Source organism: Psittacula echo (assembly GCF_963264785.1).
Source record: "Psittacula echo genome assembly, chromosome: 10".
Taxonomy (NCBI): domain Eukaryota; kingdom Metazoa; phylum Chordata; class Aves; order Psittaciformes; family Psittacidae; genus Psittacula; species Psittacula echo.
In genome coordinates this window covers 18,614,606-18,641,928 of record NC_137741.1, presented here as the reverse complement: position 1 = coordinate 18,641,928, position 27,323 = coordinate 18,614,606, and the positions used below count along the sequence as shown (strand labels likewise).

General features: G+C 42.7%; 1 protein-coding gene across 2 annotated transcripts in view; it reads left to right on the top strand.

The window, feature by feature from the left end:
• Window positions 1–27,323, top strand: part of IGF1R (insulin like growth factor 1 receptor) — a gene marked incomplete at its 3' end in the record, with an annotated part of 171,652 nt that overhangs the window by 122,405 nt on the left and 21,924 nt on the right. For both annotated transcript variants that reach the window (XM_080626493.1, XM_080626492.1), the window contains exons 3-10: window positions 9,246–9,558; window positions 12,086–12,231; window positions 14,017–14,161; window positions 19,212–19,426; window positions 21,401–21,527; window positions 22,787–23,025; window positions 23,473–23,640; window positions 23,826–24,030. In XM_080626493.1, the coding sequence (XP_080482619.1) occupies window positions 9,246–9,558; window positions 12,086–12,231; window positions 14,017–14,161; window positions 19,212–19,426; window positions 21,401–21,527; window positions 22,787–23,025; window positions 23,473–23,640; window positions 23,826–24,030 (1,558 nt within the window). The remainder of the gene's footprint in view (window positions 1–9,245; window positions 9,559–12,085; window positions 12,232–14,016; window positions 14,162–19,211; window positions 19,427–21,400; window positions 21,528–22,786; window positions 23,026–23,472; window positions 23,641–23,825; window positions 24,031–27,323) is intronic.

The following is a 27,323-nucleotide window of genomic DNA, read 5'->3' as shown; positions in this document are numbered from 1 at the left end:
TAATAAATGCCATCTGATGCAGTCTCCAGCTTCAGAGCAGCCGGGCAGTACCGCTGAGCTGGCTTTGCTGCAGCCTGGAGCCCCTTGTCAGATCCAGTGATACAGCTCACCTTGACTGTCCTTCCTATAAATAAATAAACAAACCTGGCTGGTACTCCCTAATCTGGGCAAAAATCCTTACTACAGGAAAGGATTTAGAAAGACTGAAGCAATGCCATTATTTTTTTCCACTCATACTAATAGAAATTCCTCAAAAGCATGTTTATGTGTGTAAGCAGAGACAACTCGCGCATCCAAGTATTAACTGGGTATTTGACTACACGGCCAGGAGTGCTGCGCATGCCATTTGTCCCGTGAGTACATCTGGGTGATGGCGTAGTCAAGCATGGTTTTCCTCATTCAGTTTATCAGCGTGTTGGAAGAACTGAAAACATTCTGTCTTGTAACAGAGAATGGTTTTAAAGGCAGTGGATTAAGTGCAGGCTGGATGACATAATGTCATCCTCCACTTGGGTTAGAAGAAAACACCAAGCAAACCCAGATGATGTTCCCACCAGTGCCCCTCGCTGACCCAGGTCACCTTTTTCCAGTGTCTTCTGATTCAGGAGTTTCAGTCCTTTGGCTCGAGCCAGCTGGGGATTCAGAGCTGCTGAACTTGCAGCTTGGGGCTTGCTTTGGGCTCATAGCAATGCCCAGTGCCCCCGTAGATCGGGAGCATCCTTGTGCCTCTCAAAGCCGGCTCTGCATCCCAGCTCAGCCTTTTCTAGCCACAAGCTGTTCAGTGACCCACAAGCAAACAGGCAGCCGCTGCTGCAGTTTTGTTCTTTGGAGATCAGACCACAGGATGGAGTTAAAAGTTCATGTCCAGACAGCTCAGGATGATTTATAGACTATGAAAGCAACTTCAGTGAGGTCTGGAAAGATACTCAGCATTGTCTCTTTTTCCTCTGAAACACTTCCACCACAGTCATGGTGTATGGGGAGGAGGTAATTTTATACAGATTTCAAGTCAGTGGTATAATTTCTGCTGTAAATTTGTTAAAAATGCATTGAGAGATGGGTTAGTGTCTGATCCTACAGTCTGCTTTTGGGTCCTACAAACTCTGGAACTATCTGTATTGCCTCTGTGTTTATTATAAAGATTTGAGAATGGAAAAAAAGCCTATTCCTTGATTATTAAAACCAAGGGAAGAGCTCACCTTTAGTTGTGGATCTGAAGAGCGCAACCTGCAGTTGCTGTCAGATTTGCTTATGCTCTCTTGTATTTCTGGAGTTGTGACGGAAGTGCTTTGTTTAATTGTTTTGAGCACAGTTGCCTGAATAGTGCTTGAAGTGATGCTGATCTTACCAGGATGCCTTCACTTGCAAAGGGCAAGTAGCATAAGTGATTATGTGCTCCCAGATTTACTAGTCCTTAATTTAGAACAAATGCACCCACTTGTCTCTGGTAACTTCCCAAGCCATCAGTGTTCTTGCATCCTTCTTTACCCTTCCATTGCAATCCTTCTCTTTCCTCAGGTTCCTAAATACCTGGATCTTAATCCTGGTTTCAGTGGGCTGTCTCACTAGCAGGTGAATAGCTTGAAAGAACTTACTCTGTAGTAAACCAGGTTGAATGTTCTTGCTCTTTCTGGCTGTTGCCCAAAGTTTTCATCTTTCTGATGATTAAAACTCAACTGTATTTGTTGTTAATGCAGGTATCCTTGTTGGAGATGAGCAAAAACTTTCTCTGTTTCCTTACTGTGTGTATTGTAAATGTAACTTTTACTGAAGCTTTTTATTTTCCCCTTCTTTTTTAGTGTAATTAGCCTTCGGCTGAAGTGGCGTTGGTGTCTGCCTCAAAGATGAGCATTATATTTCATCGCTTGTGCCGGAATGGTTAAGCCTGTTGATGGGCTTCATGCATAGATGCAAAGGGCGTTCCTGAACTGAAGCAGGAGTTGAATCCCTCCAAACCAGTGACTTTGGTTTTGCCCAAGATTAAACTGCTGTTATCCTGCAGCATTAAGAGAACTACATAATTTAGCTCAGTGTGATAATGTTATCAAACTGTCTTCCTTCTTTAGAATAAAGCTGGAATGTGAACAGTATTCTTCCTCCAGCTGGGGTTTTGCCAGGAGATGACTGACCAGCACTCTTTGCTTGCAGTGTATTAATTAAATCCGGTAAATCTTATTGCCTTACACTTGCAGCATTTGGAAGACAGGCAGATTAAATCTAGTTTTAAGCAACAACAAGCAAAAACCCCAATATATTGCTCGTAATCTGGAATAAAAAGAAAGATAATTCGCTTCAGAGTGTTCTGCAGCAGCCCTTTTCCTTATGCGTTACTGAAGAGTTGAGGCGCTTGAGTTGCCCTTTTAGAAGTGCGAACACGTTTGTGACCGTGAGTGGCGGGTGACTGCAGTCCCATCCCCACTGGCACCACCGTTACTGTTCTGATTCATAGCTTCCAGTGGGAAATTTCCCTTTTCATAGAGGAAGCGTTTCTAGAACAGTGCACTACTGATGTTAAAACATTCCCAACCAGTTTGTTTACTCAGTGTTGCCGATAGAGTAGAACTGGCCTGAATGCCTTAGATAGCTGCTTGTGTATACGCCTCAGTTGGGTTTGTTTATGTTCTGAATTAATACTAGTGTGGAAGGGACAAAACAGACTTGTTTTTTTCCTCTTTCCCTCCAGTGCCAGCTGCAATGATGCCAGTCTGGGTTGTGCTGGGCAACATAAACTGTTTTGAAAGAGAATGCAATTCGTGCTGCCTGGGTTTGTCAATAAGCCGTGTTTATTTGCACCTTCCTTGTCGTTAGCGTTACATACTTTGGAGCAAATGGAGTGACTGTACTGTCTATGGGTTCCTGTTGACTGTGGTCCGAGGTGGTGGTTTTCTTTGCTCAGGTTTCCATTTGCTCTAATTTCGGTGTGATGCGAGTAGCTGTAACACTGCTTGAGCTTTTAGCAGGGTTGATTGCTTCACTTGCAGAAGACCTGACAGGATGGGAGGTTTTACAGTGCCAAATAGCCTCCCCGAGTCCTCTAGTCACTGTAAATGAAGTGGATTTAGCACACATGTTATGTATTACAACTAGGAAGCCTGGAGGCTGTGTTTTGAGATATTTTCTGGGGTGTCATCAAAGTTCTCTGTACCCAGCTGAGATATACTTTGGTGTTACTGTTGTTGGTTCTGGTAGGCTGCTCTGTTGGGTTCAGCTGGGAGGGAGCAGGTAGTTTATGCTGAAGTATTTGTGTGTGTGAGGAATTACAAACCATGCCGTGGGCCTTTGGCCCCTCAGGGCTGTGCTGATGTGTGTGAAATGCTCTGTTCTGAAGGGAAGGGAAAATACGGACGTTGAACCAAAGACCTCTAAAACTGGAGGGCATGAAGTACCTCAGCCCAACAGTGTGTTCCATCAAAGTGTTCGTTTCATGGAATGATGAATGTTTCCTCTCTACTGCATCTGAAAGCTTCCAGGTGCTGAGTGGTGTTGAGCTTTCTTCTTCCTAACCTATCTTGGCTCCTTTCTTCCACTTCCTTTGCTCTGGAATCATCTACAGGCGCTTCCATCTGAGCAGTTGGATCCAGCTGCTGCACAACTGGCTATACAGGCATTCAGTGAAGCATTGGCTTTCAACCAGAAAATCCTGAGGAAGGGAATGCAGGAGTAGATTCCTTTATCAGTCTTTCATATGATTAAAAATGGAGCAGTTAGTGAGCTGATGTCAGGTTGGGCAAACCCTTGAAGTTACTTTGAGGTTCTGGATGCTTCATCACACCTGCTCCTTCACTTAGGGGGTATGGTGTGCAGCATCTGGGACACACTGCAGTACCAAGAAGCAGGAGACCAGAAGGCTTTGTGTGGAAGCCAGCCAGATGTAGTTAAACTTCAGCTGGATTTGTGTAGTGGGAAGAAAATAATTCACAGAACAACTTCAAGATCCTTGGGAAGGTCTGCCAGGTAAAATGGGCTGGTAATGACTAGAATGTAAACATGGAAACACATGACCAGTGAAATGATGTCAAGTCAGATACAGCCTTGCAGGCTGTAGACTTAATGCTCTCTTCTTGCTTCTTGGTGCAAGTTTGTGTAGACCTATCCAAATATTTTACTGGTGGGCTTGACTGTGTACATACTAGAGGTTTGAAGAGGAAGGAGATGATCACTTTCAAGTCCTAGTATCAGTGCTGGGTTGAACTGTACCTTTGAGATCTGGCAGTTAATTTCAATGGCTGCCAAATTTTGTGTCTTAGTGACTAGAAAGGAGTTTGATGTGGCAGTGGGGTTTTCCTGCAGGATTTCCACTGAACTTGAGATAACCAGTTTTAGAGTGGGGGAAAACAGAAGAGACAATACACCAGTGTTAGTATGTTGCTAATACATGTTTCTGTAGCAAAATATCTTATACAACTGCTCTTAAGGGGTGTCTTCAGTTTTTTGCAGTTGAGTTGTACCTGTGTTTCTGTGATCAGAACACGTTACTGCATGCATTTAATATGCATATTTCCTTATTGCAGCCTTTATTCTGTACTCATTTGATTCCAGCCCTGGCTGTGAATCACTGGAACTGGATTTTCTGACTAATCTTCTCTAATCTCTATTCTCACCATATACTGGGCAAAAGAAATCAGGTCCTGTATAGGCTGCCTGAGCATTTGCAGTCAGCTGCTTGAAAGAACGTACCAAAGTTTAGACCATTAAAATGCAACACTTCAAAAATAGTGTCATGTAGAGGGATTAACAACCCCAAAATGACTGCTTTCTCTCTGTCTTTGTGGATCAATTTAGACAGCTAATTTTTTCAGTAGTTGGCCAGGAGAAGATGCTCCCTTCCTCCTTTGCTTCCTTCTCAAAGCCAGGCTTTTCCGTCTCCTTTTCTCTCTGAAACATTACTTTGTGAAGGATGCTCTAAAAGGCAGGGGCAGGATAAAAAAGGAAGGAAGGCTCAAATAGCATTTTACACGGAGAGAAAGAATCCTTAAAAAATATTTATCCCACGCTTGGCAACCTTTTGCTTGCCCACATGTGACTGGCGCGGGGCCATCCTTGGCAGGGGCCGGAGCCTCGGCTTGCCAGGAGCCTTCCTCTTCTGGCTTCATTTTGCCTCCCTGTGACCGATTGTTTGTTCACCTGATTTTTCTGTTTCAGCGTTGCTGGAGTCAGGGCATCTGGGATATGATAAGAACACTTTGTCTGTCCTAACTGTACAATAGCCATGATGTCAACGCGGAGCGCTTGCAGCGAGCTTTAGCTTTGAGCCTACCTCAAATAGCAAGGAGGTATTAGATGTCAGACAAACTTACTACCACCTCCTTAGCATGAGGCTGCCCAGAAAGGAACTGCTGTAAATACAGAGAGATGATTTGTTTCTTGCTTTTTTTGGAGAGTTGTGTTTGAGGCTTTCCCAACCTTGCTTTGTGTTTGCAATTTTGGTTTAGCCTCTTGGGGATTTTAATTGAGAATAATGAGTCTCTGAGTCAGATTCTCTTGGAGCAACTCTTGTTGGTAAGATCTTTGCATTTAGTTTTAAACTATCTCCTTTCTGTATGTAAGGTCTGAGTCTCATTTGCTCAGGAGGTGGGCAGTTTGGACTGAAGTATTTTGCTTCTTTCTTTGTGTGTGATCTTAGTATCCTAATAATATTTGGAGAATCTCCTGGATTTTGTTGACAAGGAAAACTTCTCATTTGAAGGAATCAAAACGAAGCATGGATGGTCAAAGAAAGTTCTATTGTTGGTTTTGCTCCAGTAAATTTGATTTGTGGCATTGGTACTTTTGTAATGTCCATCTCTGAAGATCTGTGATAATTCAGTACTTTCGCTCCCTCAGTGTAAATGGACACTCTGCTAGTCAAGCCTTCGTCATCTCTTTAATAAAGCCATGAAGCCGCTGAAGGGTCTGCCCTTCTCCAGGTCTTGCTTTGACTCCCTTCTTCCATGGCTGCCCTCCAAGGTCTCTGAAATTTTCCATTATCTTGGTAGCTCCACGTGATGACAATGAAGTATTTTTTGCCCTTGTGCTTGTCAGCAGGGATTTGGGACTTTCTGTGTCCGGTCACCAGCCTCCGGGATGCAAGGCACTGTTCTGTCCCCAGTATTTGCTTATGTTTGTCTCTGATGTTCTCCTGGACTGAAGTCAACAAGTTATTGAGTGTATTTTGGGGGGGTGTTGGCAATAGTGTTTTCGAACTTGCATTTGAAATGCTTTGGTACAAATCTGGCAGCCCAGGTAGCACAGTTTGGGAGGGTAGGGGAGAGGATAAATGGGGCTGGATTGTAAGGCTAGACATTAGTAAGATTTAGTTGAGTAAGACTGTGATAACAAGGATATCTGAGGGAACTGGCGTGTGAGGCAGATAAGGCTTTGTATTGCTCAAAATATATCCTACACACACAAAACTTCGTGTTCTGCCTCTTCAGAGGAACAGGATACCCGTATTGTCTCCAGGCTGAAAACTATGCCAACGTTAGCAGGAACAAGGAAAAAAATAGGACTGAGGGAAAAGCGAGATTGCTGAGCTTTGAACAAAGTATCTTTATACAGGTTTCAGGAGTTCTTGTGAAAATGGCTGTGATTCAGATATTAACTGGAGTTTTGGAAACCTGTTTCCCCGATTGCCTTTTTCATGTGGACTTGTGGCTGCTTCTCTGCATCAGTTTATATTTCTGTAGACGAGAGTCAGCAGATTTACCAGGAGATGCAGGGAATCCTGTTTGTACAGCAGGCTGTTCCTGAATGGCAGAGGCATTAAGGGAATACAAAAGTCTTTCCCAGGAATGAAATAAACTCAGTCTTCTTCTAATGTATTTATCTCAATAATTTCATTTGGGTTTTGGCAGGTTGTCTAGATGAAAACAAAATATTCATGTAGTTTATTGATACATCTAGTAATGAACTTGGTGGAGGCATAGGGGGCTGTGTGTGTTATATTTCTTACTAGGGCTTTGAACTGGAAATGTAGCTACCACATGAAATGCGAGTTCTGGCACCCACTCAGAACAGCAGTCCATCTGCTAGCGAGATACATGGAGTTTTCAGTCCTGTAGCATTGACAAATGCAAGTACTGTAAACCTTAAGGTGAGAGGCAATTTGTGATGCCTTCCTGAAGGTTGCATTGGGGCAGACTTTACTCCTTTTGCAGCAGATTAATGTCAAAAAAAGAATATACACCTGCATGCTTGTTAATTTTTGTGTAAGGGTTTGGTGTGTATGGGTTTTTCCTTTTCCAGAGGGGAAAAAAACCCCAGCATCTTTATGCAGTGCATCATTTAGCAGTGATTTTTCTCTGTGTTCCTGCTTTCAGTTGTCTTACAAGGAGCTGGCTCTTCTTAATTTGGCCTGTATGTGATACTTGTGCTACCTGGGCAGGCGTCAGCCATCCTCAGGCTCCCACCTTGTTGTTCTCAAAGTTTTCCTCTCCATACTCTTCCGCTTTTCTGCCTGGTTTCACACTGAATAAATGAGTCTACAGGTACGGAGCAGTGGTGGTAACAACACTTAGAATAGCAGTTATAATATAGCAGTATGGGAAAGGAATGTGTACCCAAGCTGTCTGCAATGCAAGCTGTTGTGTTAGTGAGTGTGTGGCTACGTATATCCAAGTAACAGTACTGTCAGATGTTGTAAGCAGGTCTGTTGATATTTCATAGCTACCTGCTAATATAGGGGAGATGCTGTCAGGTTACTCTGGGAGTACCTGCAGGTGGGATTTCCTCCACAAAACCTATCTTAGCCTTAATTGGATAAGGAGAACACAGCTTCATATCCAGATGCTTAAACTGCCGAAGTTGGGTAGTGAATAAAATTAAGCAAGATCGATATAGAACCGTTTTGCTAAGGAATGCAAAATGCTCTGGTAGTTTTACAAGTGCTTTTCAAGGTGGACACTGCCTTAAAGCTGGCAGAAAGCGGCTTCTTCTAATCAAAACTTGCCATAGGACGTCTACATCCTGATGCAGAGCTATGAACAGGCTCTGTTCAATGGCATTTTAAAAGCGCACTTTAAAGTGCAGACCTTATTATATGAAGAGGAGGTGGTTGAGATTTGAGGGTGTTTAGTCCTGCATTAAAACACTGTAATTGCAAACTGAAAGATAAGCTGCAATACAGTTCTTTTGTGGAACTGTTACAGTTCCATTAACATTGTGTTCCTCTACAGGCTGGGCTCTGCTGCTTCTGTGCTCATTTTGGGATATGAACTTCTTTGCTGCTTATGTGTGTTCTGTTCAGTTACTCAGTTTAAATGTCTTGTGGTGCTTTGCTTGGATCTCGCTGTAGTTGTACTCCTGAAATTCTGGGTTATTGCTGTTATTAATGACACTGTGTTCGAGCTCAGTTAGAAAGTGGAAAGCAGTTACTTAATGCAGACCAGATTTCCTATCTGTGTATTTACAGAGCCCCTGGCACATAACCCTCATGGCTAAAAGGCCATACAGTGCTGTAATCAGAATACTGTTGTTTTATACATACAGTCCTGCCACTTCGTTTGATGTAGCAGTGGTGAGCTCGTCTGCTGACCATTCTGCTCTTTGCTTGTGTCTTCCAAGTTGCAGTGCTTTCACTTAAATGTCACCATAAACTTGCACCCCATTTTCTAATCCCTTTGATATTTTGTTCTCTGAATCCAGAATTTGAGGACAAGACAGAATTCTGTTACGTTCTTCAGAGGGAAACAGTAGCTCAATGATTCCACAGTATTTGATCTGAATGATAATTTGATATTCTGTTAAACCTCATTTTGCATACGTAAGCAACATTGGGATTCTACATTGGGGTCAACCTAACCGTTTGAGCTACAGTATAGCAGTGCTTTAGTGTACAAGTGTCATTAAGCTGTTTAAAGGACGCTTGATTTCTTGCCAGTAAAAGACCAATTTGAAGTACAAATAGGAAAGAAAAGAAATGCTTAGAAAGACAGTAAGTCAGCACTCATAGAAGTAATGATAATACTAAGTCTGTGGAAAAGGTTCCAGTACTTGACTGCTTCCATTACCCTTATGTTGATCTTGCTTTCAGCAATTTTCCTTAGTATGTAATTGGTTCATATTATAAATTTGATCTGAGAAAATGGTATTTTCAGGCAACTGAAACTGAGAAAATCAGACTTTAATTTGTCAGTTTTACAGGAGTTGGTTCTTCTGCAGAGGTTCTCTAGAGCCCAAGGAATGAAAGCACAGATTTGTATGGATCAGGGTTTTCCCTTTAATGCCATTCATTGTATTTAACAGCTCTTGCTCTCTCTGTCTTGCAGTGTGCCCCAGCTCATGTGGCAAGCGAGCCTGTACAGACCAAAATGAGTGTTGCCACCCCGAGTGCCTGGGGAGCTGCACGGCGCCCGACAACAACACGGCGTGCGTGGCCTGCCGCAACTACTACTACGAGGGAGTCTGCATGCCCACCTGCCCTCCCAACACCTACAAGTTCGAGGGCTGGCGCTGCGTGACCAAAGAGTTCTGCTCCAAAGTCCCTGCCACCGAAACAAGTGAATACGAGAGGTTTGTGATTCACAACGATGAGTGCATGGCCGAGTGTCCCTCTGGATTCATACGCAACGGGAGCCAAAGGTAACACACCTTCTGGGAAGCCCATCGGAGCTGTCGCGTTTGAGTTTTTCCACCTCCTGTTCAGTGGCAGCTTGTGGTGCAAATTACATTAGATGGGAATGAGAACATACTGTGGGGAATTGCGTGACTTCCTGGTGTAAGGGCTTGCTTAGATGAATACACCACTGAAAGGCCTGTGTGTGGACCTGTGCATTGTCAGTTCCCACTGGTTCTTCTGAAGGACTTGAGGAGGGCATTGTACCAGTGCAGTGCAGAACCAGGTCTTCAGGTAGACTGTACACAATGAAAGTGAAAACCTGGGAGCACAAGGTTGAAGGTTGGCTAATGACCATTATCACACAGAACAAACCATAGGAGTTACCTTGGTTTGCGTATTACTTGCTTTATGTGTGCTTGTGTATTTGTATTCTTCAGTGTATTTATTTCCATTTTCTCACTATTTACAGAAGATAACAATGTTAATAAGATAAAAACAAGATAATAATGCATCAGCTGACAATATTATACAGAAGAATTTCTTGCAAGAATGTCACTCACCTGCTCATATTTAATTCTAACAGTTGGATTGATGTGCGCTTATGATCATCTTATTTGGACAGTAGTTTTAGCAGGCAGCTTTAGTAGCTTACTAATCCTTGGAAGGTGTGAACTTGGAGTAAAGGGTAACATTCATAGTGCTTCACTACTATGCCAAAGAAAGTCTGTGTAGGCTGTTCTAAGATGTTGGGTTTTTTGGAAAGGTGGTTGTGGTGATACGTGCATTAGTTGTGGTTTTGTGCATACGTGCTTGTCATCCATCCTTTGGCTCACATCATAAGGCAGTCCTTAATTGTCATTTGAATGTAGGCAACTTAACACTGTCTTTGCTCCAACCCAAATACTCACCTGAGAAATATTTCTTTTGTTATCTCCTTGAGCTTGTAGTACCAGCTGTTTGAGCCACTTTACGCTGAAGTGCATGGCCATGCTATCTTATCTCAGTGTTGTGCTCTGCTGCAAGGATTGAAAGGAGCTGTAACTCAAGGCTAGTGAATGTTTTGTTCCCTAGAGGTGATGTTAACAAATAGTTGAAAATGGAGAGCGTTTCCAGCATTCTTTGTATGTTTACTTGAATGCCCCTTGCTTGTGTCTGCAGCTTTTGGTGGTTTGTGGCATGTTACAGTGCAGGATTTCGAAACAGGAGCTTACTGCTAAGAAAAGGAAGCTGCGTCCTTTCATTGTTTATGCATGAAAAAGTGCTGTTATCAGTTTACGTGTGTCTTTAAGCTTCAATAGAAAGTTTCTTTGAAGAGAGTAAGTAGCAAGTCCGTGTTCATTAATGTTGTCATCAGAAGCCTTTGCCTATGGAGCTGGGTCTGGGTTTTTGGTTTTGTTTTCCCCCCTCTAAAACAATTAGGTAGAGTAAGCAATAATGAAGTAAGAAGGGAAATTCTAGAGTAAACTGGAAAACAAACACGACCTTGAATTGGTGAAGACACTTACCAGGAGCAGTGGTCATGGGTATGTTTCGTGCATCCATGAAGTGTCCAGTTTTGAGGTGAGGATGCAGAAGTATAACATAGACCCTTGAAAAAGCTGCTGTAGGCAAAGGCTGGACTGGCCTGAGTTCTAGTTCCTTGAGTTTGGCTGCTACAAAATGCTTATGAATGCTTGTGAGTATAATCAGCAGGAGCAGTGAGCCTGTGCTTCAGTGTTTCCTCCAAGGAAGTTTGAGCTGTATCTGTACTGGAGTTTTACAGCCACTGGTGGACCTGTTCTCTTTCCATCTGTATAATCCCTTTTGAACCTGCTTGGACTTCTGGCCCATCTCTCCCAATTCCTGTTGCAAATTAGGTTTACCATGCATCAAGATACGTCCTTCCATTTGTTTAAACTTGCTGCTTTAATACCTCTTAAACTATAAGAAATAATGACTAATTCACTGCTCGCTTTCTCCACATCACTGACGACTGTGTGCTCCCACAGTTGTCTTTCCTGAGTTAAAACAGCCAGGATCATGGAATTCCCTAGTGCTCAGCTTCAAATGTTGGTTTAAGGGCATGGAGACAGCCAACTTTACAAGAACTTGAACAGTATTTTCCCATCTCTGGTTCCTGCCTGGCCTATTTGTGGAGGTTGGGCCTGGATCATCAGACTTCACAGCACTCCAAGGCTGTCTGCATCAATTACACCCAAGAAAGACCATCCTTCTCGTTAAATGAGAGTAAATGCACAAATGCAGGGACACTGGGTTTTACCTGAAATGCCTTCAAGTTTAAAAGGACCACAGAGCCTTTCAGAAGCTGCCAGTGGTTATGGGTCCAGTCATTCCCTCCCATGTTGCTGTAAATGGAAGGGATGATGTTCCAGCCTCTCTGGAGTGCAGTGGGCAAGGGTGCTAAGTTATCTGCAGCCCTCTGCAGAAATGTGGTTAGCTTCATTCTTGGAGCTTTATAGGGAAATGCCTTCCAGAATTGAACTCAGAGCAGTCCTAGGCTCAGAGTTGTGTACTGTTGCTTATTTCCAGTCTCCTTTTCTTTCCGAACAGCATGTTCTGCAGCCCTTGTGAGGGGCCTTGCCCCAAGATCTGTGAGGATGGGAAAACAAAGACCATCGACTCTGTCACATCGGCACAAATGCTGCAGGGATGCACGATTCTCAAGGGAAATCTGCTGATCAACATCCGTCGTGGAAGTAAGTGGTGCCCTCTCTTTATGAACCTCTGATAAGGCTGCTTTTCATATTTTCCCTTTTGTCTGTCAGCATAATGATAAGAACATTAAAAACTCAGCAAACTGTTTGCTTTCCAGTCCCATAACAGTGCTCCTGTTTGATTTGGCCAACAGTAGCACCATTCTCCAACATGTGGATGGAACAGGGATTCAGCTACCAAGTTAAAGCTGTTATTTTCGTTAGCTTTTTTGGCAGGACAGGGAACCAGGATTAGGCAGTGAGATGAGCAGTAGTCCCAAAGGAATAATAAAGGCTGGGGAAGGTGGAAAAGTTGAAAATCCTTGCATCTGGGTAGGTAAATAACTTGTCTGCTACTAAGGCATGGCACTGTGAGACTGCCGTATCCTCCCTACTGAAGGTAAGGTGTGGTGTCTTGCTAAAACATGGAATCCAGGGTGCTGGGAACTCATATAAAGCCTAGCACTGTGCCTTTGGATGGTCATCATTAGTGAGCTGGCCACCTTTGTTGTATGTCTTGAACAAGCTCTGGATTAAATTTGTCAGAGCAGTGATTCATCAGCCAGGGAAGTGTTGACAGCTGATGAGCTCTTAAAAGCAGAGTAAAAATCCCTGTTAGTTTTTATTGGAAATGTGTCTCTCTATGGAAGGTCCCTTTTGGTTTCATGAATAAGGATGAATTGAGATACATTTGATTCTTTTCTTCCTGCCTGAATGAAAAACTTCAGCGTTTAGGAACAGCAACATACGGATTATTTCACTCATGGTCCTATTGCTACAGGTACAATCTTCCTTTATGGGAGATGTTCCAGTTACCCTGGGGCAAATGTGGGGCTTTATTATCTTTTTTAAGTATTATCTTAGAGTGCTAATGGGCATCTGCTTCCTCCCATCTTATTTGGTATGGGAATCAACCATTGGTATTTGTAATTGGGCTTCCCAGGTATCTTCTAGGACTTCTGTTTGCTTATGGCAGCAAACGCACCCCATAGCAGCTTCTTCCATCCTGAGTGCTTAAAACTTCCTCTAGCAACTGCAGTGTAACTTTGCAGGATGATGACACCAGGCAATGGGCATGGGCCAGGAATTGCTGGAGTTAAGGATTGCAAAGCTTGAGCCTTGTGAGGTGAGGTGTTGCAGACCTAGGCAGGGACAGGATAGTTCCTAGGGAGGAGGCAGTACTGAAGTGTAGAGCTTGCTCTGTGGTTGTTCTAATGGTTTATCATAGAAGATCACATTTGGTGAGCTATGTGGTGCATGCTCCATGCATGGCACAAGGATATCATCTCTGCTGGTTCTTCAAGAGTTTTCAGTTTGGTAGCCAAAGCTTTTTAGGTCACTGAAAGCAATGCTTTCTGCCCCAAAGAAGACCAAGAGCATATCTTCAGCCTTTCATCCTCAGTCTCTGTTAACTAGTGGAGCTTTCTGCCTGAGCTTTGCTCTGCAGCCGAAGAGCGATTCCAGTCTCATGGATATGTAAAAGGGTCTTTTCATCCCTGCTGGTTCAACATTTGGTGCTGGCTTCACAGTCCCATGTCCATGGAAAAAGCAGGTATACCAGTATGGAAAAGCAAGACTAGTTTTCCAGTCTTGCTCTGTGGCTTTATTTTGCCCTTCAACCATCTGTCCGCACAGGCAATTGCTGCTGGGGGGGGCATACCAGTGTCTCTCATTTTCAAAGGCAACAAATACAAATACTTTCTTTCCCTGAGCTAATGCTGCATTAAGCAGAAGAGCAGTTACAGCTCTGAATTGTGCAATAATCAAATCACATTTTTCTTGCTGTAGATAACATCGCCTCAGAACTGGAGAATTTCATGGGTCTGATTGAGACAGTAACAGGGTACGTGAAGATTCGTCATTCCCATGCATTGGTCTCCCTGTCTTTCCTGAAGAACCTGCGGTATATTCTGGGAGAGGAACAGGTGGATGGGTAAGTGTTCAGATACTTGTAGATGCAACTTCATGTTAATAGAAAGCCACAGAGAATAAATCTCCTGATGAACATTCATGTGCCCTTTATAGAATCTTCTCTTCCACTAATACGCAGTGTTTCTCTCCTAATGAACACCGCTGCACAGTCATTGCTCATTTGCATTGCTACCCAAATCAGCATATTAAGCTGAATATATTAAGAGTAATTTTATGGTAACTTCGCTGTTGCTTTTCACTTCAGATTTTCTGGGAAGGTTCTTTACATTGATAAATTGTCTTAATTTGTACAAACAATTGGATTTCCTTACTGTTGGCTTTTAGCAGAGTGTTACGGAGGATGCTGGCTGAAGGGAAACCTGAACTTTACTAACAAGGAGTGCAACTGGAAGTGACCCAAGTAGTAGGAAATAGATTGCAAGTTGCAGTTGGTTGCAATTCCTTGCAATGCTGATGTTAAATGAATTCTCTGTTGAGCAGGAAAAAAACTGGTCAGGAAAAGTCAAGTTGTTCCCTTGAAATTTTTGCTGTGGGTCATATTGCTTCTATAATTATGATACTTTCTGGTGTATATAACTGCTGTTTCCCTGTGATGGCAAGAGGTAGTCAGAATCATGGAATGGTTTGAGTTGGAAGGTACCTTAAAGCTCCTCCACTTCCCATCCCCGGCCTCAGACAGAGACACCTTACACTAGAGCAGGTTGCTCCAAGCCCCATCCAGCACGGCCTTGAGTTGAGACAGAAGTTTTAATCTCTGTGGGACTCGCAGTGCTGAGGTGTGGTGATGGTCCTTCAGCAAACTGCCTTGTTCTTTCTATTCTTTTATCAAGTATCCATCCCAAGTTTAAACCAGGGTTCTCTGGGATAAATAAGTCTCCCTCAGTAATGACTGAACTATGAAATGAAGAATTTTGGGAACTCGTGGAAGAAAAGGTGGTGGGAGGGTCATGGGAAAGGTTGCTTGTGTCTGACTTGTCTTCCCTGGCAGGATAAAGTTACAGCATGAGGGATTCTTCACAGCCTCCCTCTTTCTCTCAGGCTGGTCTTTGGTCAGCCTTAAATTCTTAACATTCCACCATCTGACAGAGCCAGTTAAAGGGCAGCTCTTCATCCTGCACTGGAGAAGCACGCTGTCTTGGAGGGAGCACTGGCTCTATGAGAAATCTTGTTTCTAATTGCTAATATGGGAGGCTTGTCACTGTTTCGAGCACTATGGCTCATTCAGCCCACTTGGGATGTGGCCTGCTCTCACAGATACTCCAGTCATCGATTTGTCTTTTCTTCTCTCCCCCTTGCTCTCTTTAAATCTGAGTTTAGCTTTGTGCTTCAAGTAGCAATTATGTTTATGGTACCTTGTGTGTCAGTCAATAGGAAGGAAAATGGCAGGTTTTTAAATCAGACTCCCAAATAGAGAAGTAAATAGGTGCAGCTTTGAAGAGGAAAACAGGGCTGAGTGGGTGAGGTAAAACAGATCTGTAGTAAAGAGCTACTTGTGCTAAAATTCAGCTTTGTTAGGAAATTACTGCAGTTACATCCTTTGGGTCAGGGGCACTCTCCTTGCTTGGAGCACACCCAGCATCATTCAGGCATTACCACAGCCTAAATAACCTTTCCAAAAATACTTAGGTGGAAGCAGGCACCTGGCAAGGAGAGACTGAGCTTGAACAATTACTGTGGCAGAGTTATGGACAACAGGGAGTGGGGTCTTAACCTAGGTAGTCCTGGGCTCCTGGAGCAATGGCTGTTAATGCCAACATTGCCTTGGGGGAGAGAGGGAGGTTAACTTAGGATCAGTTGTGGTAGTTGTTCGTTGCACAACTGACCCCACCACCACCGTCCCTTTCTTATATTGACCTGGACTAACAAAGCAGGACTTCAGGATTTCTTTCCTCCTTATTCATTTGCTGGTGCCTGCCCTGGTTATCACAGAAAATGGAAAGTTTAAAGGGAATTTATTTTGTTAGCAGAGTGTTCATTGCCTCTATTGAACCCTCTGTAGAGAATGTGCTCCCATGGCAAGGAAAGAAATCTCTTTGCAAACGTGGGAACTGGAATGGAGATGGGCTGTGTTGAAGGATTTAGTGGTAGTGGGATTTTTCTGTCTTCCTCATCATCATAGCACTGGGAGATGAACGTCTTCTGTTCTCTGTGTCTTGCAGGTTACTTGTCCAGGGTAGTTGGTCTGCCATAAACCTCTGCTGTCTGTCATCTTCTGTAGCCAGCTCATTCACAGCTCTCTGCCAGTTCTCATTCCGTATTTGGTGCAAGTCACTTGCCTGTACAGATCACTCATTGCTCTCTTATTAAGAGTACTTATCTGGTCATTACCCCTTCCAGGAGCCTTTTGCATCCTGTACGCTATGGAGGGGGGGTGCAGGGGCCTGAAAGCTTGTTGAAGTCTTTTCATCGCCCACGCCTCCTTTTGGTTTGGATTTCATGTTCTGCCTCATAGCTTTACAGGGGGTGAATGTGCAGAGATGCAGCATTGCGTGCAGCTACACTGTGAAGCAGGCTTTGAATGTATGCAATCAATAACTAAGTGGCTGTGGGTGCTCTGCAGTTAGGGATACACATCATGTTGTGGGAATTCTCTCCTGTGGGTGTACATGGCTTGTGCGGTTGCCTTGAGGCTTTTTATGGCAAGCCTGGGACCAGATGTGCCTCCTACTCAAAGGTTTAGCCTGTCCTTCAGGCCATAATCTCCAGCCATTCCCTTAGTTACTGTCTCCAGGGTTTGACTGGCAGTGCTTTGTTTTCCTGTAGTGAATCTTTTATTCTTTCCATGCTATCTTCCTTGGCATCCTGATTTTTTCCACAGCTGTTAGAGCCAAAGTCCGATATAATCTTTATTTATAACTTTATTTATAACCTAAGCCCTAAGTGCACTCTGGTTGCCCTCTGCTCCACCTCTCCAGCCATGCAGTGCTGCACCTCTCCTGTGACTGAGACTGTATATAGCCCTCCAAACGTGCTTTCCCTGGTGCTTTGAATGGTGCTAGAATAACTTCCACTAATTTATACTCCCAGTGTATATCTGAACCCTTAGGACCTGTTTACCTTGCCTCAGATGGCTGCTTAAACTCATGCATGTGGCTTTAAGGTATGAGCCACAGTAACTCACAACTCTGGCCCAGTCGCTGTGCAGTTGTCTAAAGCACCTGCGTGTGTTTGATTTGCTTCATTTATTCACACTCTCGAAAGCTCAGCCACGTTGCTTTGATACAAGATCTGTCTCTAGGGTCTACAGCATCATTGCCACAGTTGTGAGCAGGAAACAGGCTAGGCTGTTACTAAATATTTAAGGTGGTTACTGTAGAGCCACTCCTCTGCTTGTTGTGTGCAGTCTCAATCCAGCTTTTTGGGTCCTTCCTGAGCAGGTTGGTTGCCATCACTTAATCACACAGCTAATTATGGTGAAGTGTCATCTCTTCAGTGGTGCACAGGGAGCTGCAGGGATTTTACTCATCTGTAACAGACTAATGGTTGTCTCAGATAAACACATTTTTTTGGTGATGTCTGTCAGATCTCTCTTGCAGTTTAGCATCCTCGTTCTCTCCTGGCAAGATGCATTTAAAGCGTTATCATATATGCGCTGCCTTGTCAGCCAAGCACATACTTCTCAGCATCTGTCTGAAGTGGTACCCAGTATATTGACTTCATCAGCAGTTAATTCCTGGGCAATTAGGGGACAGTTAGAAACAGGAGAAACCACTTCTCTTCCACATTGTTCTGCAGATACACTCAGCATCTTGATATGTTACAAGAAACTGCAACAGTGGTCTGAGCAACCAGAACGCACATTTCCCACGTCAGGTTGGGTGAGGGAGGAATTAATGCTAGGTTTTAAGTGAAGTAGGTGAAGGAAAACCATCAGTGTTTAGTGTGTCAGCTTCATTGTTTGTCTGCCATGTTTGTCCTGCAGAAACCCTGCTTGTACTTAAAAGGATTTCTAGAGAGCCAGTTGAATTGCAGTAACGTGGGCTCAACAATTCAGAATGGCTTGCAGAGGTTGCAGGGCTCTGTTGTGTTGCTGACTGATTTGATGTAGTTAATACTGGTGGGACTTTTTGTAGAAGTACCATAAATGTTGCTGTGATGGGCTGGTTTGATTTAGATTCATCAGGTAGAGACCTTTAAGTCATTTCCCAGTTGTGTGTTCCTGTTCCTACTGTCTCAAAATCTAAGTGTCTTTGTAGGTGGTGTCTTGATGCCGATGTAGAGCCTGTCATGTTGCTTCTGCTGCACTTGTTTTTTTTTTTCCCAGTTCAGCACAATTGAATGGTACCAGGACTTTCTTCTCAATATATAATAAGATTTACACACTCAACTTTGTGTTCAGTATCTGTGGAAATACAGGCTGTTCATGTTCCACTGCTGTGCTTAGGGAATGGGCTCAGCACATGCTGCTGCGTGGGTTGTTCGTCCTGTACTTTCAAGCATGGATCCTGTGCTTGTGCAGTCAGTGCAACTGTTCACTGTCAGGTTTTGATGTATAGGTGCAACTGTACTTGGCATGGTGTAGGAAATCTTTATTGGGCTAAGAGGTGAACTAAGGCATAGAGGCCAGGAAACCTCGCTGTGCAAACTCTTATGGTTACTTTTGTAAACACAAGCAAGACAGCTGTGGTCACGATTGTGTTTTATTGTCAGAACCGCACCATGCTTTTCCTCCCATAAGGTATATAGGGTTATTGCTTCCCACTTGCCACAAAATGGAAAATCCAGTGTAGAGACCTGCTGTTCAGAGGACGTGGATTTAATTCCTCACAGCAGCTTCTGTACGATTATTAAAACACATGTTGGAGTGGGCTTTACATGGTGTGGTGTCAGCCTCAGAGTCCTGTGTTAGTCATTTCCCTGCCCTCTGACCAGTGGGGGTATACAGGGAAAACTTGCCTCATGGGAGAGAAGAAAATCCTTTACTCTGCTGACGACCTGTTTAAAATAATAAGAGGAAACACAGTGTTTAAGTTTTCTTATATTAAGGTATTCTGTGTTGAAATTGGCAATGAATTAAAACTAATACTTTTCCTTCAAAAATTACCTTCTAGGAATTACTCCTTCTATGTGCTTGACAACCACAATCTCCAGCAGCTGTGGGACTGGAACCATCATAACTTGACGATCAAGGAGGGGAAGATGTACTTTGCATTTAATCCTAAATTGTGTGTTTCTGAGATTTACCGTATGGAGGAAGTTTCAGGAACCAAGGGGCGACAGAGCAAAGGAGACATAAATCCGAGGAACAATGGGGAGAGAGCCTCTTGTAAGTAAACAAACAAATCTCAAGGCAGACTACTTAAGAAGGTGTAAGCCCTCATCACACTGCCACATTGCTGTCCATTAAGTATCTAGAGTTGTGAAGTTACAGTAGCTGTTACAAAATGTAGCTGTGAAAATACGTTCGCATGTGTGGAAAATTATGTGGTTACACAGTCACTGTCTCATCTGTAAAACCATTTGATGAAGACGACTGCTTTTTAAGTATCCTTTTTTTGTCAGCAGCATCATATAGCACTAGGAACATACCTGGGAAATGAGAAATAAAGTGTAGTGTTTTGGTGTATCCAACAAGGAGTAGCTTCCCAATTTCCTTTGCAGATGTACGTCATTATAGGTATTTTCCTCTCTTAGATACCTACCTTTTCTTGATACTAAGGAGGCTGCTGAATAACAGTTCCATAGACATTAAAACTTCTATGTTCAAGCTTCTTTTCAGCTGCTGCCAAATATTGCGCCTTGTTGCTAGAAATGCTTGTTGTGAACTTGGTTTTCCATGCTTTATGTTCAAATTATTTGCTTTTCAATTGGAAACAGTTTTTAGAGTTATACACTATTCCTAAACCTCAGTCTCTGTGTTTCATTTTGGGTTTTGCAATGGTCATGTTTGTTGGAGGGCTGTCTTTTGGCTTTGGGGATCTGCACATCAGGTCTCCAAGTGTAACCAACACAGTCAAAAGCAATCTCTCATCTAGAAGTTAAGACAACGAATTTGACCTCATACTCAAACTCTTAGACTCAATAGTGCCTTTTTCTCTGGTCTGTTTGTGGTGTTCTTGGAGCTGGGTAAATTAAAATGGATCTTGTGTATAAGTCAAGTCCCCTTGTTCTGGATGGTGTTTACAAAACTAGGACACGTACTCTGCTGAATGTCTCTTTAGGCATGATGCATAAATGCAGATGGCATAGATCCTTGTTGTAAGCACACTCCATTCTTTGCACACTGAATAGAGCAAAGGCTTGCAGTCCTGGAGGAGTTACAGACACACAGCCAGGCCTTACTACTGCTGATGCTAGTGCCAGCCGCTGCCTGTTCTTTAAAACAAACCATTACAGAAAGCTTTCTGACTCTGAGAAGGGGAAAAGAATCAACAAAAGCTAAACTGCCTTTGAAAATATAGCACCAGTCGTGCCAGTGTACATGAGGGTGAAAACCCCTTTATTTTCACAGGCTTCTATGGAATGCTAGAAACTAACTCACAGTTGACTCTTGGAACACAATTTCTTCATCTAAGAATTAAGTTTTTAAAACGCTATTTTGCTCTGGATTGGAAAGCTCAGTGAGTTGGGAGTGGGAAGCCATTCATTTCAAAGCTGCCAGCTTCCATCCAGCTCTGTTCAGAAGAGTAGCTGGAAGCTGCTGCCATCAAATGGTTGTGTCGTATATGAGCTGAGTTTTGGAGTTCTTGGGCCAGCCTCTCATGAATGGGAATGTAGACTCCTTTGTCCTTTCCATGTTGTCCATTCCTCAGAAAAAGAAATTGTAGTTGTCAGAAGTTGTCCTGGAAAGTGAGAGCTCGGAGGCCAGTTCCTGCTCTGTGTGTGCACTGGAGTTGGATGATAAATTTAGTGCTTCTAAACCAGTCTTGTGAATAACCAGGACTTCGTTCGTTGCTCAGGCAGAGTGAATAACCAGGACTTCGTTCGTCGCTCAGGGAGAGTCTGAAGTAGTTTTTAAGAGCTTTCTGATGATGCATTAGAAGAAAGTTTGCTTCAGAAAACAAAATAACAGTAGCTCCAGCATGTTCTAAAATGATTGCCAAGGTCACTTCTTACCCTTAAGCATCAAATGTAGTAGGATGAAATACGAAGCTCTACAGAGACAAAGGCTGTTGGCATACTATGGTATCAGAGGCACTACTAGAAAGGCTAATTAGCTAAAACTGATACCTGAGAAGAAGCAAAAACTAATAGGTGATGTGATGCTAATTCTGTTACGTCCTGTCCTTTTGAATTGCAGGTGAAAGCCACATTCTGCGTTTTGTGTCCAACACTACACTCAAGAATCGGATTAAACTAACATGGGAACGGTATCGCCCTCCAGATTATAGAGATCTCATTAGCTTCACTGTCTACTACAAAGAAGCGTAAGTAGATATCGTCCAAGACAAATGATGACCAAGAGATAGTAGACAATTCTGACCGATGGATACCTCATCCAGTTTATGTTTTTCATTCCTGAATCCTGCTTGTGTTGAAATTCTTCCTTGGTGGAGCACAAGCCCCCTTTGAAAAGAGGATTGTTTTGATGGAATGGAACAAATGGATTCCAAATCCATCAGAAAGTTTCAGGTTTGGAGCAAATAAAAAATGAGATGGATGGTTTGGCAGTTCTCAGTGGTCTAATTTGGAGCTCTTCATAAGTCACATCATCTTTACCAGATCATTTCCTTCTCTAGTCGTAGTACTGACTTCAGAGCATCACAAATAAGGAGTCTGCTCTATCACGTTGATGACTTGTTTACTCCGGGTTTGGGGTTATTTCGATTACCTACCTTTTGTAGTTTACTACATTGGTATCTTGATAATGAAGGAGTGGAGCAGTTTCTAGAAAGATCCTAATTTCTTGGGAGGGGTTCCTGCCGTTGCACATCCTTCTAGTGTCTCAGCTTTAAAATAGTAAAAACTACAAATGAGCAAACAAAAAACTCTCCAAGCAGTTTGGAGGTGTGAAAGGGAGGTTCTGAATGCTGGCGATGACATAAGGAGCAAGACTGCAAGAAACAGAAGCACAAATTGTTCAAGTCCAGCATCACTTGAAAAAGAATTGTCATTGTGGTGGTGTGCAGTGATGCAATAAACTTAGTGCTAGATGAGTCTGTAGTAATTAATAACAAGAATAGCACTTCATCTGCTCTTGCACCAGTGTTGCAACTTAGGAAAAGTAGAACTATATAAGTGTGTTTGTATTGTGTGGAAATAAAAGGGGAAGAAAAGCCTGTTGGACTGGTCATGGCCAGTCATGGAAGTTTGAGTTCTTTATGATAAGCAGCTTAGTCACTATCAGTAACTAGTTTGAGATGCTTCTGTTTTGTATGTGCTTAGCTAAAATCTAAAGGCCTGAAGCATTTTATTGTCTGTTTTGGATAAAAACAGGTAAATTTAGTGTTTTCTTGGAGAACTTTGCCTTATTGCTAGTAACTGAAGGTAAAACCTGCAGCTAAAGCTGAACTCTGAATTTTGTACCTCTTGGAAGTAGGTACAAATTTTACTGTGTTTTATTCTGTTATGGAAAACACGTGATCTTTATTTGGTTCATTGGGCAGCATTGAAGTGAGGCACTCATAAATTTATGGCAGTTTTTAGGAGAAAATATTATGTACTGTTTTTTCTTCTAATGTTTCAGACCATTCAAAAATGTGACAGAGTACGATGGGCAAGATGCTTGTGGTTCCAATAGCTGGAACATGGTTGATGTTGACCTGCCACCGAACAAAGAGAACAATCCTGGAATTCTCCTGCAGGGACTGAAACCTTGGACTCAATACGCCATTTATGTCAAGGCTGTTACCCTCACAATGATGGAAAACCATCACATTCATGGAGCAAAAAGTGAAATTGTATATATCCGAACCAATGCTGCAGGTGAGATGCTGGACTCTTGGGTAGGAGGTTGATAATGCTGCGGGTATGGTCATTATAATAACAGAATTACCGTGCAAGTTCTGTCTTTAATACAGAGATTGAATTTACGTGCAGATGATATGTATGATGATAGAAAGTTTTCAGTGATTTTGAAAGCATTTGAATTCAGACTTCGTGGTTGTCCAGACAGTTCTTTCATTGGGAACTCCAAAAGGATTTCAGACTTTTTTCCTTTGGTGAAGGTTAAATTTAAGTACAACTGCATGTGGTTGCAGTTGGAACCTTAATAGCTATTGTTTATGGGGCAGCAGTAGGAAATCTCTTTGAAATAGGATGGTGTTCTTTCTTGCAGTATAGAAATGGATTGGGATTCACTTAGAAAGCTTGCATTAGAATACATTGTAGAACGCTCCAGATTTAAGTAAGTTTTCTGTTTTTCCCCTCCAGTGCCATCCATTCCCTTAGATGTTATTTCAGCATCCAATTCCTCATCCCAGCTGATTGTGAAATGGAATCCTCCCTCTCTTCCTAATGGCAATCTCTCGTACTACATTGTACGATGGCAGCAGCAACCTCAGGACAGTTACCTTTACAGACACAATTACTGCTCCAAAGGTAGGAAAACAAAACATGGTTGTGTTGAAATGCCTCTGGCTCTTAAGTGCCAGTGAATTTGATTGACAAGAGCTAAAGCCCATGGCCTGCTTCACAACTAGAGGGGAATGGCTAAACATGGATTGTTGCTGTATTCGTAATAGGGAGATAGAAGAAACAATCTGTTTCTCTTCTTTTCTTCCAAGATAAAGTCCCAATTCGAAGATATGCTGATGGGACCATTGATACAGAAGAAGCTACTGAACCCACCAAGCCAGAGGGCTGTGGGGGAGAAAAAGGACCTTGTTGTGCTTGTCCCAAGACGGAGGCAGAAAAGCAAGCTGAGAAGGAGGAAGCAGAGTACCGCAAAGTCTTTGAGAACTTCCTTCACAACTCCATCTTTGTCCCCAGGTAATGGATTTTGGACGCTTCCTCTTTACAAGTTGAACTAATAGTTTAGGTTTTTTAACATTTCCTAGAGCTGAGGGCTCCTGGACATGAGAACGTACATAGGTAACATCTGAAACACATAAACATTGCCTTTTATATGAGACAATCTGCAGCCTTTCTTTGCAGTTTCCCTTACTTACTAATTTTCATCTCTTTCTCTCTCAATTTTAGCTAATAGTAAGGGTTCTTACCTATATTGTTCAAGGGCTTGAGTGATGGTTTCTTTTCAGAGTCAAGAGTCACTTGAGCTATTTCTCTAAAAGGGTTTCAGATATGAGCAACATGTGGCAGACAAAGGGTTTCGGATGTGATCTTTCTCTCAATAGCCATTTAAGTGCTTGTGTTCCAAATCTGAAGATTTATTTGCCTTTGCAATTGTGGGCATCGTCACCTCGCAGCATTGAACCTCGTCTTCCTTTCTCACTGCACTAATTGCAAAGGGCATATTGGTTTCCTGGATCCGTGCTGCAGAGAATTATTAAATATGCCCACTCTTCCATGATAAACACTACCCACACATTAAGTGGAGTAGTAACGATTTTATGTTGCTACATAGAATAGATACTATGGAATTAATTGGTGATTTTGATCCTGGAGTCTCCAATTTATCCTTCACGTAAGCTGTTCCTACTTCAGATAATTGGATCCTGGGTCCTCACTCACAGTGTATATCTCTTGCATTGCAGTCTATAAGCAATCAGATTTCAATCATGCATGTTATCTCATTGACTCTGTTGGCAGGTCAAGTTTATGGTGAATTCCTGAGTTTGAGATCTCCAAACTGTGACGTGGTTGCTCGCTAAAACTGACTTATATTGGTCTCCGTTGCCATTTTTTGGACATGTATTCATGGATGTGTTGGATTGACTTGTTTGGTATTGGGACTGTGATAAGTGCAGAGCTTTATAGATTCATCCAGAAAACAAGGAACTAAATACTGCCTCTCTTTAGAAGTGCTGAGTATTGTATCCGAGCTGTGTGAGTCACATTTGTGCTTGAATTTGCGCAGTGTTTCCCTACTGATGATGAGAACCAGCAGCAAAGATGAGCTACAGAGAAGTAACAGCCACCATGACTGGCCAGGGTGTAATTCCTGAGCACTGTCACGTCTTGTAAATGTGATCTGATTCCGGGCTTTATGAAATAGCACAATAAAGAGTTTCGAAAGGCAGGTGTCAGGTCTGAACTACTCCAAAGTCTTATTGTGAAGGAAGCTTTTTATTTCACTAAAGTTTTGTCATATAAGGAAGAATTCCCCGTGAGGGTGCTGAGGCACTGGCACAGGGTGCCCAGAGAAGCTGTGGCTGACCCATCCCTGGCAGCGTTCAAGGCCAGGTTGGACACAGGGGCTTGGAGCAAGCTGCTCTAGTGGAAGGTGTCCCTGCCCAAGGCAGGAGGTTGGAACCGGATGAGATTTAAGGTCCTTTCCAACCCAAACCATTCTAGGATTTCACATACATGATCTCCTCCCAAAGGAAACTTGCAGAACCTTGAACTCTGTAACAAATGAACTGACCAGTTCACAAAGCATTTCCTGAAAGCTTGTCCATTTCCCTTGTATTTTTTCTTCTTAACTTACTGCCATTAGGGTGTGTTTTGTAACAGCAAGGGCACATAAAGAACTACACTCATGTAGCTGCATAGCCAAGCAACTTTAAAGAGACTGCATGTCAGGGAAATTAAAGATTATGAGCTAGTGAGACGTCTCCATTGGGCAAATCTAAGCAGCTTTTTACTTGGTGTCGATTTTTTCCCCCCTTTCCCAAAGGAGGAGTTAATTAATGTGTTAATGTAAGTCTCAACAGTAGTGTTTGTTTCCAGTGTTCTACCTGTCTCCGGGATATTGTGAAAGAGATCCAGCATGTAATACAGCGCGAGAACATTTGACTGGCTGGGTTTTAAGCTTGTTGATCTAATCTTGTCTGCAACTTCTGGATGACCCCGTTTGTGTTACTGCGGTCGTGAGGTAGATTTCAAACGTTAGCACTCTGCTTAATCTTGAACAGACACAACCAGAGGAGGATGAGTGATTCTTCTTCCAAGTTTCTGGGTTCCCCAATGAGCAGGATGAGAAGGGCTCTGTGTGTAGGAGAAGGTATCTGAGAAGTAACATTAAAATTGCCATAAGGTATGAGAGGAGTTAGCTTCTATGTTACATGACCCTCATTTTTCTCCTGCTCTTCTTAATTTCTTGTTTTAATTTTTGATAGTGTTATTTTTAATTTGTCTCTTGCATTTCTCTTCCTTCCTTTCATTTAACAGAATAGATGAATTTTCATGTTTTTATCTCTGGACTTGTCCTTATTTCCTTGGATGAGTGTTTTTGTCTTTATCTGTGCCTTTCACTAAAAATAGGAAGCTGCTTGACCACAAAGCAATGGTGTCAAAACTCTTGATGTTTTAATCATGTTTGCCTTGTGATTATCCTGCAGGTCTTTTTCTCTTCCTCATATGACACTACTTTTACCAACAAGTTTTGTGTTGCTTTCTCTTTTTTCCCCTAAATGCAGGGTAGGACTGTACATCCCCCCCCAGATACCACCAAAGAGTTGAAACTTATGAAACCCAATGACAGACCAAGTCATGCCTTTCGGGTTGTTGCATTGGCACGTACTTTTGTGGTTGGTTGAAAATGAGCTTTCTATTTTCACTGCTTTTATCACAAAATCAGTGCAGATGATGATCAGTTCTGTCCTAAGTATCCCATGTGCTTTTAGCAGTTCTACTGAGTTAAAGCAGTAAATGAATACTCATCTTAAGCAAGGTGAATGGGTTTAGTGACTTCTGTAAGTTCCAGTGTAGAGGAGGCACAAGTGCTTACATCTCCTATGGAATTCCCCCATACTCCACTGACAAATGAAGACATTTGCTTGTATGTTGCTTAAAAGAATTTCTTGATAGCTTAGGACATCTTTTCCTTGTGTTGGTTTGTTTCTGTGCTGTGGTTTACTTAGCACAGGAGAGTGTCAAAGTGACTGCTGGAGACATAGTAAAGGGATTTGGGAAAATGTTGTAGTGAACTCCTAAAAAAGAAGAAGAAAAAAACCCTTAAAATTTCATCCAGCCTCTGCCAGAAGATTTCAAACCCAAGTCAGCCTGGTTTTGGCTCTCCCTGCAGCATGCTGTTCTGTGGCTCAGTGTACTAAGACGGTATATTTGACAGTGAATTAGCTTCTCCTGTTGAGTCATCTTTCTTCCTGTTGGGTGTTTGAGGGAGGTCTTATGTGCCTGGTTTGTAACTAGCCCTCTGACAG